The 16,196-nt window shown below is 41.9% G+C and overlaps 1 protein-coding gene across 1 annotated transcript in view; it reads left to right on the top strand.

Annotated features, from left to right (window-relative positions):
• LOC145409682 (U3 small nucleolar RNA-associated protein 15 homolog) overlaps window positions 1–16,196 on the top strand; it is a 403,188-nt gene that overhangs the window by 140,404 nt on the left and 246,588 nt on the right. Inside the window, exon 5 of the mRNA XM_080280034.1 lies at window positions 8,159–8,339. Coding sequence (XP_080136160.1) covers window positions 8,159–8,339 — 181 coding nt within the window. The remainder of the gene's footprint in view (window positions 1–8,158; window positions 8,340–16,196) is intronic.

Here is a 16,196-nt window from a genome sequence, read left to right as displayed (position 1 = left end):
ATGTGTACCCCTGTACTCAAAATGAAATTTCGACAGCGGAACCAAATACGATCATGATTACTAGGGTACTCACGACCATTATAGGGGCCTGTTGGGCTTCCTCTTCCTCGGTTTTGGTGCTTTGTGATCTCATGTGCGATGACATATGGCAACTCTGTCACTGATGCCACACTCCCCTGCCATATGCCCCTGCCATGGGGCATAGTTTTATGAAAATGACTCAGATATGTTGTCTAGGTCATTGTACCCTATATATTTTGAATTTGGTATATATAATGCCCTGTAACAAATGATATAATATAGCCAGATAATGCTTCTTGGTAAGGGGACTCTCGCTACCTTAGCAACAGTGGTGGTACCGCGGGAAAGTGTGTGGGAGCACGCCGTAGTGTTTTTCAAGCAGCCGCATGTGTCTGTGCTTTTGGATTTACATCAGTGCCATGCTGTCCTACGGCAATGAATCTGACATGGTTATGACTTAGAAGTGTCTGACGATAACGAAACGCAATCTGACATAACTGTGAGCGACTCTGATGAGGAGTACATGCCCGAGAATGACGGTGAAGTGAGTGATAGTAGTGGGGAAAGTGATACTGATTCTGGTATCGGTTTGGCCTTGAAGCGCATCGCCCCACCCCCCACCTACTTTTGACCTGTCTGCCTCCTACCTCATTCTTCATGGATCTTCTTCATACTTCATTTACACAGAGAGTAGGCCAGCATGCTCTCATAATACCTATACCTTCAGCTGTCTACACCACACTACATGCGCATAACATATCACACCTTCTATTCACGTCTTTAGTAATGGCCGCTGCAATCTTACTATCAGATGAGGTGGTACCTCGGATTGCCACCACCAGCAGGGTAGGGCTGGCGGCACAGGGTCCTCCCGATCTCCCTCAAGCGACTGTGCTGGCAGCAACTGTTGCTATTTCCGGGAATGCTCGTCGCCGAAGAGGTGACAGTGCGGCCTTATTCTTTACCAACATCCGCGGCCTTACCACAAATTTAAACTCAGTTCATTTTTTTCTTCAGTCCATATCCCCTTTGGCCCTTTTCCTCACAGAACCACAAATCTCACCCTCTACCGATATATCTCCATTTTGTTTTCCCGGTTACCATCTCCTTACAAACTTCCGTAACAAGGGCGGCACCTGTTGTTATATCAAATCCCAATATGCAGTTGACACTATTTTAAACTTCACTTCATCCAGTTTTGATTACTCATTATATAAATTAAATTGTCAAAACATTACCAAATATATTTGTGTAGTTTATCGTTCCCCCAATGCTTCTTCGGAACCCAATGTATTTGATTCCATATCCACTCAGTTGAGTAACCTTGACCTTGCCCTTGGCACCGAAATTACCATTTTGGGTGATTTTAACATACACAGTGTTGAATGGTTATTGCATTCTGCCCGGACTGACGACGCTGGTCTAGAGTGCGAGCTGTTTGCGGAATCGTTTAATCTCACCCAGTTGGTAAAGCAACCAACCAGAATACCCGATAATCCTGACCATAATGCCCATCTCTTGGATTTATTCTTGACAAATAATCCAGATCAATACAGGATAGAGGTACTGTCACCACTTGGATCCTCTGACCACAATCTCATCAAAGCCTCATTAGTTAACCCTCCCACACCTCCCCGTTCTGAACCTGTCAGGGTGACCCGATGGCACTTCGATAGGGCAGACTGGGATGGATTTAGAAATTATCTTGCTGATGTTCCATGGCAGTCTTTCTTCTCTAGTGATCCCAATTCTACCCAGTCCCACATTTGTGACCTAATACTAGCTGGTATGGATTTATTCATACCAAGTCAACAGTTCACTAAAAGATCGAACTCTCCAAAATGGTTTGATGGCAACTGTGCCAGAGCAACAGCCCAAAAGTCATTAGCATATAACTCTTACTTAAAATCAAAAACATCTGAATCACTCTCCCAATTTAAAATTGCTAGAAACCATCCAAAATCTGTATTAAATCTATCTAAATCAAACTTTCTTCAAAAGCAAGCATCAAAACTACTTAACAACCCTAATGCCAATAGAATATTCTGGTCAACTCTTAATTCTTTCAATAATAACTTTAACAAGTCATCTTCCATTCCCCCACTAAAATCTTCAGATGGCAACATTACAAATGACCCACGTGGGAAAGCAGATATCTTTGCCAGTACCTTTGCCAGAAACTCTACCATAGATGATACCAGCCAGAATGTCCCAGTACTGGAACTTGATTCTCCCGAAATTGCCCCACTTAAAATACAGACAAGATACGTAAAATCCATCCTAGACAATTTACCTACCAACGAAGCTCCAGGCCCAGATGGAATTCCGTCAATTGTTTTCAAAAAGTGTTCTCCTGAACTTGTCTCTGTCCTAGCTAAATTATTCAGACTATGCATACGTACTTTTTTATTCTCAAATTCATGGAAAGAAGCCAATATCCACCCAGTTCTGAAGAAAGGAAGTTTGTCTGACCCCTCCAGTTACAGACCAGTAGCTGTCACATCTTCTCTTGGTAAGGTATTTGAAACTTTAATTAATAAGCACATTGTTAAACATTTTGAATCCAACAACTTAATTAGTGATAGACAATATGGTTTTCGCCACGAAAGATCCACCATTGACATACTCAGTCTCTTAACTCATACCATCCATCAATCAGAGAAACTCATGCAATAGCTCTTGATATCTCTAAAGCTTTTGACAGAGTATGGCACCGTTCCCTGCTGTCCAAACTCCCTTGCTATGGACTAACGTCTTTTGTTCCTTTGATTTCTTCATATCTTAGTGACAGGAAAATAAGAGTAAAAGTAGATGATGTATATTCCAATTTCCACTCATTTAACGCCTGCGTGCCGCAGGGATCAGTTCTGGCGCCAACCCTATTGCTGGTTCATATTAATGATCTCTTATCTGTCACCCACAGTCCCATTCACTCATATGCAGATGACTCAACACTACATAGTCGGGGCTGTTCGGCCAGACTGCATCCCCCCCCTCCCATGTGGATCCCCCCCAACATCCCGCCCCCTAGTCAACTGGAGGGAGGGTATTTCCCCCCTACCCTCCCTCCATGTCCCTGTACTCCACTTTGGCCCTACCTTTGTGTCTTGTGGTGGTCTCCTCCCATCCCTCCATCCCCATCCACCCCCGCCTGGCCTTACCAGCTCCCCCCACCCTCGCCCCCACCCCCTAGCATCTCCCTGGCCTCGAATATTTTGTGTATTTTTAACGCTTTATGGTACGTGTTTTTGAATCATTACCTGTAATTTATTGATGTCTGCATACAGATATGCACACTACAGTTATTTTAGCTGTCTTTAGTCGAAACCCACTTGAAAAAGACATTTTATTTTATGCCGACTCATGGAAGCATGTTGGAGCCTTCAGAACAAAACAAAACGAAACGAAAACTAGATTTGACAACTCGGAGGGGAGGGGAGGGGGGAGGGGAGTTTTGGCGAGGGGAGGGGAGGGAAGGGAAGGGGTGGGAAGGGATTGGAGGTTTGAAGAGGGGAGAGAAGGGGAGGATAATTTTTACTATTTATCATATTTTTATTGGGGGGTTCATGACCAATTTCCCTTACTAGATTTGATAGCTCAGCGGAGAAGAAAGGGGGGAGGGGAAAGGGGAGGGGAGGTTAGGCGAGGGGAAGGCAAGGGAAGGGGAGGGAGGGGATTGGAGGTATGAGGAGAGGAGAGGAGGGAAGGATAATTTTTATTTATCATTTATTTGGGGGGTTTGTCACTATTTTATTTTTTTCTAAGCACATTACAATGGTTTATAACATCTATACACACCCAAAAAAATTGATTTTGGTGATTTTTGTATGTATTGTTGCGAAGAAAACAGGTGCGAGCGGCATATTTTCTCTCTCGCCGGGGCCGCGACGGGTAACTGTTATAAACTTTGACGGGCCATATCTCGGTAACTCTTGGGTCTAGGAGGGTGGGGTTTGCGTTTTCAGGTGTGTAAATTCAAGCTCTATAAATCGCTCATAAAACTTTTAACCTTTGAGGAAATAAAAAAATTGGCCTGTTTTTGCGTCCTGGGGGGCAGTCGAGGCTGGGGAATTGCATACCCTAGGGGTCAAGCACTATGTCACATAACAATAACTTGTGTTGTTGCACACACACTCCTCACTCCCTATAACACTAACATCCCTCACTAACCTCCTATCAGCCCTCCTGACCAGGAAATAGTCTATCTGGCTGCTGTTTCCTCCAGACTCGTACATAATCAACCTACTCTCTCTTTTCCTAAAATGTGTGTTGAACACAATCGTGTTCATTGCCTCCCCAAACTGAAGTATCTTTTCCCCTTTCTCATTTCTTGTACCATTTGCACATCATCCATATATTCCCTCATAACCTTGAGCCGCATCTCCTACATGACCATTTAAATCATCCACTAATACTACAATCTCATCATCCCCCATACCACTTACTACATGTACTGTACTGTCATCCCAAAATCTATGCTTCTCTGCCTCATCCAAGCCTTCCTGTGGAGCATATGCCAATATAATTTCAAACATCATCCCACCAAACAAAATTTTCATTACAATGCACCCTCACACAGTGTGAGTTTATGGGCATCAGAAACCCTCACATTCTACTATTTCTCATTGTGTGAACCAAAGAACTTATGAGAAAAATGGTACAGTAAACCCTTCATAAGTCGAACTTTTAGAATACGGAATCTTCGGTAAGCCATACTCAGGTCAAGACCACGTATGTAAGTAGGCCGAGATGTGGAGGTAGGGGGACAAAGGTGGCGCCAGGCCAACATGTGGCCACCAGTCTGTTGCTTGCCTGATTTCTCTGGCTTTGAAGTCTCAGATTATCTTGAAGTTATGCAAAAAGTCGGTGAGAAGAATATTAATGAAGATGATGTCATCCAGTGGCTTGAAATGGATGCAGATGATCCTGGGTATCATCACCAAACAGAAGAAATTGCCGAGTCCATGACTGGGAAGAAAGATGAAGATGATGGCGATGATGATGATGACGAGGAAGAGAACAGTGATATTGGACGCAAGAATCCATACAAATTTTCCCAAGTTCATGAAGCAATGGATGTTGCAATATCTTGGCTGGATTATGTTGATGATGCAGAAGCACAAAATTTTTATACGCCTGTAAGGGGGTTGTGAGGCTTGGTTATTCATTGCCAGTATTCACAGCAGAAACAGGTGAAGATTCATGACTTCTTTAAGCCTATGGCAAGGCGTTGGCCTATCCCTCCTCCTGATTATAACAGTGATTCTGCTTCTACAGCTCTTCAGATAGCCAGCACTTCAGGTAGTGTTGGCACAGATACCAAATAGTGTCTGTGTGCGTGTTCATGAAAACTGTAATTTGACTAAATGAAAAAAAATGTGTGTGTGTGTGTGTATGACTTAGTGTTAAGTTCATTCATTCATTCATTGCCAGACGCCATGTATCCCAAACAGGGTGGCCATGATTAAAGTTTAGTATTATTATTACTGCAAGTGTTACAGTGCAGTCTATTGTAGTGATTACATTTGAGTTTTATTCTTAATGTTCAGTGAAATAAATACTGGGTACTGTTTAGAATGTTACATTAAACTGTGAACTCCACCACCTCCATCCCAACACGAGCTGGTGACGGGTCTGTACTAGCTCTAATGAAAGGTAAATTAGGTGCACTGAATTTTTTTTCTCTCTCTCTTTATTAATTTATACACTGTATATGCTCCTTTACTTTAGTGCTGAAAAGACAAGTAATAAGTACTGTCTTTGCAGTTTTGGGGGTGAAAATCCATCTCCGACACAAGCTGCCGACAGGTCTGTACTGCCTCTATGAATGATTTTCTACCAATTAAAGATATATTAAATGCATTGATTATTTTTTGGCCTAACTTATTTATTTATATATGCTCCTTTAATTTAGTGTTGAAATGACAAATAATAGGTACGTATTGTCTTAGCAAATTTCGGGGGTGAAAATTTGGTAAGACGGAAAATTCGGTAATTTGAACCAGCGTAGAGCCCCATGTAGTTCGTCTTGTGACGGGTTTACTGTATATGGTGGGCAGCCCACCCAGGGCTTGGTCTTCGGGTCTTCTTCCTTTGTCTAATAGTACAATAGAACCTCTTTGGTCCGGACCCCTTTGATCAGGATTTCTGTTAATTCGGACAAAATTTAAAAATAATAAGCTCTAAAAATATGTTGAAAGTAATTCTAAAGTCATTTTCAGTATCGGCGTGGAAAGCAATCGTCATTCGTTAGTCTCGGATCATGCTAGGTCGCAACATGGGCGCCTGTTTAAACACAAGCTAGCATTCGTTCCATCAACTAGTTCACCAACCATTTATATTTTTATGCTGTATTTCAGAAGTTAATCCTCCATATCATGCCCCTTAATGTAAGTGTAGCTTCTGCAATGAATAACGGTGTTAAAAGGAGGAGTTTGCTTACACAAAAATGGATCAGAATATTCTGCAGTGTTTAATGATTACTGTAGGTTATTTTTTGTACTTAAATGTCCTTTACTTGTACATCAGACATTAGCTTCTTGCCCATATGAGCATTATCAATATTCCAAAGATGACAATGTATTTTTTGCCTACATAAGTTTTATTTTTATTCCAAATATTACAGTTAATTAATTAATTTATTTTTTTGCCAACACGGGCCTTAGTCACTTACTACAATTTAAAATGTAGGCTAGTTTCTTGTCATGGCCTTACCTGTAAATTATGCAATACAAAACTATCGTACATGATTAGTTTGGTTATTTTAGTATCCTTTCATCTTTTGCAGTAACGTAGGGTTGACATATGCCATATATGTTAACAATTAACAAACATACCATATGTAGATAGTTTTTGGTATGAACTGGAGATTACCCAGATGGTCCGGACAATCTGCTTATTCGGACAACCCTTCCCCCTATATAGTCCGAATGAGAGAGGTTCTACTCTCTAGTTGGACCAACAAATAAAACAAATAGAACACCATTTACCTGTATTTAAGTGACTTCTGGACGTGTTAAGAAGGGAGGGGAGGTGGAAGTGTCTGTTTACCCAGGAAAGTTGGTAGATGGCATGCAGATAGCTGGCCAGTTGCCTGCCATTTTGAATCTGGCTCGTTGGCAGCCACCTATCTTTATGTAACTGATTCGCACTCTCCAGGCCGACACTCGTAGTAATGGTGGGAAGTCCATATTTCCCTTGGAATCATACAGCCAACTGGGAAGTTCAATTCGCAGATTTCGCATTCGATAAAATAAGCATTTTCTGGGTTGACCTCGCATTGTAGGTGATTCGCACCGTGTGCATTCGCATTGTGTGAGTGTACACTGTACTATTATCCTATCCCTTACTCTCATAACGTTCATAACATATTCCACCCATTTCTCTCTCACCAACACACCCTCACCCCCATATCCATCTATCCCACCCTGCCAAAACAACTGACAGTAGCAATTCCTCCCAGCAGTCTCTCTGGTTGATCCACCCCTATACTTGACTATTTGCACACATCCCTCATCCACCCACCTCCTACTCATTACCTCAACCACTTCCCTCACTTTACCCTTCAGACTTCAAAAAAAAGGCATTGGGGTTAATTCCTCATATTATGCCATGCAGGAACAAGCAACTGATCACCGTCATTTAAATTTCTGCAGTGGCTGAGGCATTGTCCTGATGGGGTAATATTGTGATGGATTGCATACTATGATATTATGTTTGTATTTCACCATATCTCTGTGATCAGCCCACTGAATTACATTATGATCCTCACTAGATTTTCTTTCTTTTTTTTCATTTCTATTAAGCTTGTATTTTTTCATATTACCTGCTGTAATATGCAGCTGCTTCATCGTATACAGCTCTTTAATTCAAGAGTTAATTGGTATGGTACTCTCACTCATGTCATACTATGCAGCTAGTCATCTCTGGAACTGTCTTCGTCTGTCTGTCCTTCTCACTACCTACAGTATAAACTCCAGTGTAACACTGTGTCCAGGTAGCTTGATATCGACAGATCTTGAATCTGTTTTCATTGTTCAGTTGTCTTTAGAAGGACCAGTTTTCCAGGGTTAGTTTACATATATATATAAACAAAATAACCTCTGATCCAGTCGTTATATCTTTGTAATATTCACAGGACTACATCCGTGCAGGCTTGGCCAGCCCCCGCTCGCCCCATATGGTGCTGACAGGAGGGTATGATCACTCAGTACGTTTGTGGGACACTCGCACAGCCACAGCCGTCATGACAGTTGACCATGGAAGTCCAGTGGAAGGTCTTGTCTGCTTCCCAAGTGGTGGAGTGGTTGTTTCTGCAGGTATGCTTTCCACAAGCACTTTCTCATCCTACACGCATAAAGCTTTCCATATCTGCACTTGTTCATGAAGCACTAGGTGTGGTAGGATCACTTCTCTAGCAATAGAAAGCGATGTTCCTTGGCTTCATGGATCAGTTGTACTTCAGGACCAGAAATCACATTTTGAACATGAATAGTACAACTGCCCACTGATGTGTGGCAAGCTAGCAACTACAGCACATGCATACATTATCTGTTATGTTATTTATTACAGACATTTCTCAGCATGTGTCAGGGAAACTGTCCAAAATATCACGGCTTCTTTCATATGGTACTGTAATTGAGGGGAAAATGTACAGTTTTACAGGTAGCAGTGGAATTACAATAGCCAATTTTCCAATAAGTTACAGTGAATTTAATTGCAATAGAGGACTTGCTCCTCCCCCACCCTCCAAGAAAAGAACATTATTAGCAGCATTTAGCCCCTCATCTGTGTACAACATTCCAGAAATGCCGATCAGTAGACTGTGTCATACATTCTGGAAGAGGCACATGAAATATTGTGAACATTTTGGTCATTTTGCACCCCTACTGCATGCCTATGCTTGATGAGTGAGTTGTGAATCGTCAGTGTAGAGTGTAAACTTTGTCAGACTAAGATGTTATCATGTTTGGTTAGGTATAAGTGGGACAAGACACATATTGAAAACAGTTTTTTAAACCAGTTTTCCAACATCATGGACATAGGAAATGTTTAGGGCCGCTGCAGCTTAGGGGTTAACAGGGAGTGCTGGTGTTGACAGTGGTTTTGTTCCTTGTAAGTTAGCTTAGCATCTTTACACACATAATGCAGAAATACATGACACAGTAAATCATTTATATACAGTACAGTGATCCCTCAGTTATCTGGACATTTATTATCCAAACGTGTTCAGTGTCTGGATGCTGGGCCTTGGCTCTATTAAACCATTGTCTGAATTTACTTGCTATTATCCGGATGTAAAAGTGCCCGATAACTTCGGCCTACCAGCCAACACGTCCAGACATTCGGTTTTGTGGCCACTGGGCTCGAGCTGTGAGCAGGAAGTAGTCTGTAACCCACAACCAGAGCTAAAATGTCCATCTGACCCTGTACTGAATGGTCAAAATTATGTGCTTGTCCTATCACTCCCAGCGAACCTCCAGCACCTCAGTAATACGGCTGTAACCCGCCAGCAGTGTCAAAATGTTTGTGTGCATTCCCCACCAAGTGTCTAATATGTACTGTATCGCGCAACCATAGAGGCCAAGTCTTTCCTAGCCACCACCTCCATCAAACACAGACCTCAAGCCACAAGTACATGTTCAGCGACAGCGGCTGTACACCTCTCTGTCGAAGGTCCCCTGGTCACGGTGCATTGTGTATACGCATGGCCACTCAGCGTCTAACAGACTGCAAGCCACAAGGAAATGTACGGCAAAAGTGCCCGTCCACCTGTTGACAGAAAGGAGAGAATCCTGCCCACAGCCTCACCTCTACCCCCCTTCCCCTCCCTCTCCTCCTCCATACCCTCCCGGCTCCCCCTCACTCCCTCAGTCTGTATCCTCATCCGTGGTGATAGCATTGACTCGTGAGTTTTCAAAGGTTTTGTGATTTATTTGACTACTATTGGTCATTTGGAAATTCTGTGGTGACCATGAGAAAGCTCATGAAATTCTGCATCAAGACATATACTTAACTCTTGGAAGATGCTGGCAAAATTTTGAATTAGGATGGTGGGAAGTTACATGAAGGTAAATTTTACTCTTGAACACTTTATTCCTGCTTGAATTTCGTACTCTTGTCAGTTTAATGTGTTTTTATTAGCTTATCTTATAGTATAAATACCAGCGAAGATGAAGGTATATAACATATACAATACCAATATAACTAAATTTACGATGGCATATTTAGCCGTGGAATTTTTTTTTGAGCCCAGGGAGCAATCACTCGTCACAGACAACAGATTTTCAAACCGTTGTTAGTTTTTTGGGGATTTTTGTTGTTTATGCTTTGTTTTCATGATGTTTAGCATTAACATGCTTAATCATGTGTTTTGATGTCCAAATATGGCAGATTTCCTGAAAACGGTGCCAAAACTAGGATGAGTACTGTACAGTACATACAGTCATGTATAGGTCATGTTTTTTGGTTTTCAATTTTTTTTTTTTTCCCCCCCCTCCATGTGAGTACGTTTAAGTACTTGGGTAGTGTGATAAGTAAGGATGGAGGTTTGGAGGGTGAAGTGCTTGAAAGGGTACAGCAGGGAAGAAAGGTTGCTGGTTCCTTGAAAGCAGGGATAAGAAGCAGGGAAGTGAGCATGGAAATGAAAAAGTTACTACATGACAGTATTGTGATACCAACTCTAATGTATGGAAGTGAAGCTTGGACTTTGCTGGAAGGACACAAGTCAAGAGTGAGAGCAGTGGAAATGAGTTATTTAGGAGGAGCCTGTGGAGTCACATGAAGAGACAGGCTGACAAATGAGGATATAAAGGAGCGTTGTGGTGTGGATGTGATAGGAAGCGTTATGAGGAATACACTGAGGTGGTTTGGCCATGTGGAGAGGATGGAGGGTGAAAGACTGACGAAGAGAGTGTATGTGAGTGAGGTGGAGGGGGGAATAGGGAGGGGGAGACTGAGGATGAGATGGAGGGATGGGGTGGAGAGGTATATGAGAGAGGGGTGTGTGAGTTGGGAGTGGGGCAGTGAAATGGCGAGGGACAGAGCGAAGTGAAGGTGATTTGTTTGTGGCCACCCCAAACGGGATTGAGACGTTTGGCAATAGATAGATAGATAGATTTTCTTTGTGTTTTGCAATACTTTGGATAATCCTATGTGTGTTTTGATGTCTAAATATGGTAGATTGCCCTGAAAACAGTGCCAAAATTAGGAGGGGTACTGTACTGCACTGCACATACAGTGGTGTATAGGTAGGGTGTTGTTTGGTTTTCACTTTTTTTTTTTTATGGTTTTCTTGGTGTTTAGCAATACTTTGGATATTGCTATTTGTGTTTTAATGTCTGAATGTGGCAGATTGACCTGAAAACAGTGCCAAAATTTGAAGTGGCACTGTACATACAGTGGTGTATAGGTAGGGTGTTTTTTGGTTTTCAGTGTTCCTTTTTTTTTTTTAATTGTTTTCTTGGTGTTTATCATTAATTTGGATATTCCTATGTGTGTTTTGATATCTGAATATGCCTGAATGACTGGCAAACACTGCCAAATTAAGCATAGGTACTGTATAAATACGTTAGGTATAGGTGTGAGCTGGATGTAGATAGGGTCTGGATGAGGTTGGGGAATAGTGTTCATTATCCGGATGTTGGCACTATCCAGACATGCCTTTGGCTTTATTATGTCTGGATCAATATGGGATTACTGTAATGTGTGTGGTCCACATTCCACTTTGGTCTTCATGATAGTTCCATGAGAGTCTAGTGGAAAGTCCTGTCTGCTTCTCCTGTGATGGGGTGATAATATTTGCAGGTGCAGTATTCACTTGGTTATCTGGACATTAGGCCTCGGCTCCATTAACCCCATTGTGGCCACCAGCGTTAATGCAGCGGAACTTATAGAAAACTGCAAACAAAACTGGGAAGGGAACAGAGGTCTGAGAGATCGTCACAGACCTTTTCTAGCCTCGAAACAACTCAGTCTGTACATCTCATGAATCAGTCATGAGTGGATCTCAGTCTTTTGTTCCCCTCAAGCGTTAGTGTAAGTAAGAATAAGAAAGTGAAGAAAAGAAAGTGCAGCATCCATTATCTTTCTCCTCTCCTAAACCACTCAAAGTAAAAAAAAAGCAACTCCATACAGAAATAAACATTATAAAGCAAAACGAGGAAAGACATTTAAAATTATGATATTTTTATTTATAGGTACATAATATACTATGTAGAAGTGACCGTGGAAAGAAATGTGAAAGTGTGAAGGATGTAAGTGGTAGATTATTAACCCATGGGGATGAAGTAAGGACAAGATAGAAAGAAAATTTTGAAAGCCTGATGAATGGGAATAGAGAGAGCAGAGCCGCTGTAAACATCATTGATGTGCAGAGAAGGAATGCAGTGCCAGGAAACGTGACACTTGCACAGGTGAAGAACGCTGTGAAGCGACTGAAAAATGAGAAAACAGCTGGGGTTGATAAGGTGTATGCAGAGATGATTAAAGTGTTGTGGAGAGTGCAGAATGAATTGCTTGTTGGAGATATGTAAGAAGGCATGGATGAGTGAGACTGTGCCAGCAGAGTGAAAAAAGGCTGTGATTGTACCTCAGTACAAAAATAAAGGCAAGTGAAATGATTGCAAGAATTATCGTGGCATAAGTATATTGAGTGTTGTAGGGGAGGTCTATCTATCTATCTATTGCCAGACGTCTCAATCCCGTTCGGGGTGGCCACAAACAAATGGCCTCCACATCGCCCTGTCCCCCGCCATTTCACTGCCCCGCTCCCAACTCACACATCCCTCTCTCATATACCTCTCCACCCCATCCCTCCATCTCATCCTCAGCCTCCCCCTCCATCTTCCCCCCTCCACCTCACTCACATACACTCTCTTTGTCAGTCTTTCACCCTCCATCCTCTCCACATAGCCAAACCATGTCAGTGTATTCCTCCTAACGCTTCCTATCACATCCACATCCACACCACAACGCTTCTTTATATCCTCATTTGTCAGCCTGTCTCTCCATGTGACCCCACAGGCTTCTCCTAAATAACTCATTTCCACTGCTCTCATTCTTGACTTGTGTCCTTCCAGCAACATCCAAGCTTCACCTCCATACATTAGAGTTGGTATCACAATACTGTACTGTCATGTAGTAACTTTTTCACTTCCATGCTCACTTCCCTGCTTCTTATCACTGCTTTCAAGGAACCAGCAACCTTTCTTCCCTGCTGTACCCTTTCAAGCACTTCACCCTCCAAACCTCCATCCTTACTCATCACACTACCCAAGTACTTAAATGTACTCACATTTTCCAATTCCTCACCATCCAACCTCACTGTACATTCACTGAATTCACCTCTCTCAAAGACCATCACTTTGCTCTTCCCTACATTCACCTTTAGATTCTGTTTCTTACACACTCTCCCAAACTCATCCACCAAGCCTTGCAGCTCTCCTTCGTCTTCAGTCAACAACACAGTATCATCTGCAAACAACAGTACAGGGAGTTTCCAAACACTTCCCTCTCTCACCAGGGCCACTCCAACATCCACTACCATACCTTATATCTCTTTTATTACCCCATCCAAGTACAGATTGAACAACTATGGAGACATGACACATCCCTGTTTCAACCCAACCTTCAAAGAGAAAAATTCACTCAGTTCACCATCCACACGCACTGCAGCCTTAGCACCATCATACATACTCTTCACAGCATTCAACAACTTCCTATCTATTCCACATATTCTTAATACTTTCCACAATCCTTGTCTATCCACCCTGTCATATGCTTTCTCCAAATCCATGAAAGCCTCATCCAACTTCTTTCCCTTCTCTTGAAACTTTTCCACTAAAGATCTAAGAATGAATATCTGATCTGCACAACCTCTTCCCTTCCTAAAGCCTCCCAGTTCTTCTCCAACTAATTCCTCTGTTATTTCTGTAACTTTGTCAATAAGTATCTTACCATACACTTTTCCTCTTATACTAAGAAGACAGATGGCCCTATGATTACCACACATTTCTTTTTCCCCTCTGCCATTGTACAAGGGAATAATTATACTTGACTTCCAATCCTCCGGGACTCTACCTTCCTCCCAGGCCAATCTGCACATTTTCCACATCCATTCTACTACGGTCTGTCCCCCATACTTCAGCATTACACCACACACTCCATCAATTCTTGGGGCTTTCCCCATTTTAACTTTCTTCATTGCTTCCACAACTTCTATCGTACTGATTTCTTCCTGTCTTCTCACCTCCCTCCTTCTCCCAGCCATTCCCCAGCCACTTATACTCACATTACTTCCATCCTCTATGTCCAATAATTCCTTAAAGTTTTCTCTCCATCTGCTCACTTTTTCTCCCTTCTCCACTAGTAATCTACCATTTTTATCTTTCACTCCCCTGCTAACTTCACTTCCACCCTGTCTTACTCTTTTCACCTCTTTCCAGAACATTTTCTTACAGTCCCTCCAATTTACACTCAAGTTCCTTCCAGATTCCTCATCCGCTCTCTTCTTACTCTCTCTTACAAATCTTTTCACCTCTCTCTTTCTTTCTACATATAACTCTCTCTTCCGCCTCTCAACTTCTTCCACGCCCTTATTTCTCATCCATTCATTGTATGAGGTATATGGAAGAATTATTATAGAGCAAGTAATAGATGATACTGTGTTGATAAGTGATGACGAAGGGGAGCTGCAAGGCTTGGTGGATGAGTTTGGGAGAGTGTGTAAGAAACGGAATCTAAAGGTGAATGTAGGGAAGAGTACAATTATGGTCTTCGAGAGAAGTGAATTCAGTGAATGTACAGTGAGGTTGGATGAGGACGAAATGGAAAATGTGAGTATGTTTAACCCACTGACTGCGGCTGTATCATATATGATATCCGAGTCCAAATGGCTCTGACTGCAGCTGTATCAAATATGTTTTTCTGCTTTCAAAAATTCCGCCATCAGAAATGGCACAAAATAAATCAGCTAGCAACTCATGGCACCCTGTAGAATATTGCTACATAGCTTATGCATTTTTATGAGGATATGGATATGGATGACGGGGTTACTACCATCAGTTTGGAAGAATGGTGTAATTGTTAAAGTTCCGAAGAAGGGAGACCTGAGTGAATGTGGTAATTGGAGGGGAATCTCTTTGTCACTGATAGCTTTGAAAGTTTTCAGTAGAGTGTTGCTAAATAGGTTGGAGCCGGTGGTTGAGGGTATTCTGAGGGATGAACAGGCTGGTTTTAGAAAGGAACATGGTTGCAATGATCAGATCTTTATGGTTAGGCATTTGATGCAGCAAGTTAATGAAATGAGAGTACCATTAAGTCTTTGTTTTGTTGATTTTGAAAAGGCTTTTGATAGTGTTTCGAGAGAGACTATGGGGAAGATCATGAGACATTATGGAATACCAGAGGAGTTTGTGAGGGTCATTATGAACATGCATGAGGACACATTTGGAAAGTGATGGTTGATGGTTGTCTGAGTGATTCGTTTGAAGTCAAGTCCGGAGTAATTCAAGGTGGTGTTCTATCGCCTTTACTATTTATTTTGGTCATTGATTACATTATGAAACGCGTTGGAACAGAAACCGGTGCAGGTATACTTTGGGGAGAGAACAGGAAACTTTTGGATTTAGATTATGCAGATGATATAGTTTTGATTTGTGATGGGCCAGAAGAGATGCAGAGAGTGTTGGACTGTTTGGTGAGTGAAGGTCGCAAGGGGGGTTTGGTTATTAATTGTGGAAAAACTGAAATAATCAATATGAATATGGAAAATGCGCAGGAATGTGTAATTGGAGGTATGGTTGTAAAGCAAGTTGATAGGTTTATATATTTAGGTACTTATTTAGCCAAGGATGGTTCTTTGAACTTTGAATTCGAGGAAAGGTTAAAGAAGGCTAATCAGGCAATGGGAATGCTTAAAAATATGTGTAATAATAACAACTGTTCTGTGCATACAAAAATCAAACTTTATAAGGTAATGGTTAGGAGTATCTTAATTTATGGACACGAGTCTTGGTACAGCACAGTGACTATGGAAAATAAATTCTTTGTGTTTGAAAACAAAGCACTTAGAAGAATATTAGGAGTTAAGTGGTGGGAAAGGATACCAAATAGTAGAATTAGAGAAATAACGGGAGTGCAGCCGGTCGATGAATATGTTAGGTTTTCACGATGGA

The sequence above is a fragment of the Coenobita brevimanus genome, chromosome 82, assembly GCF_032717465.1.
Source record: "Coenobita brevimanus isolate Jiangsu-jjx chromosome 82, ASM3271746v2, whole genome shotgun sequence".
Classification (NCBI taxonomy): domain Eukaryota; kingdom Metazoa; phylum Arthropoda; class Malacostraca; order Decapoda; family Coenobitidae; genus Coenobita; species Coenobita brevimanus.
This window is presented reverse-complemented; position numbering and strand designations above follow the sequence as displayed.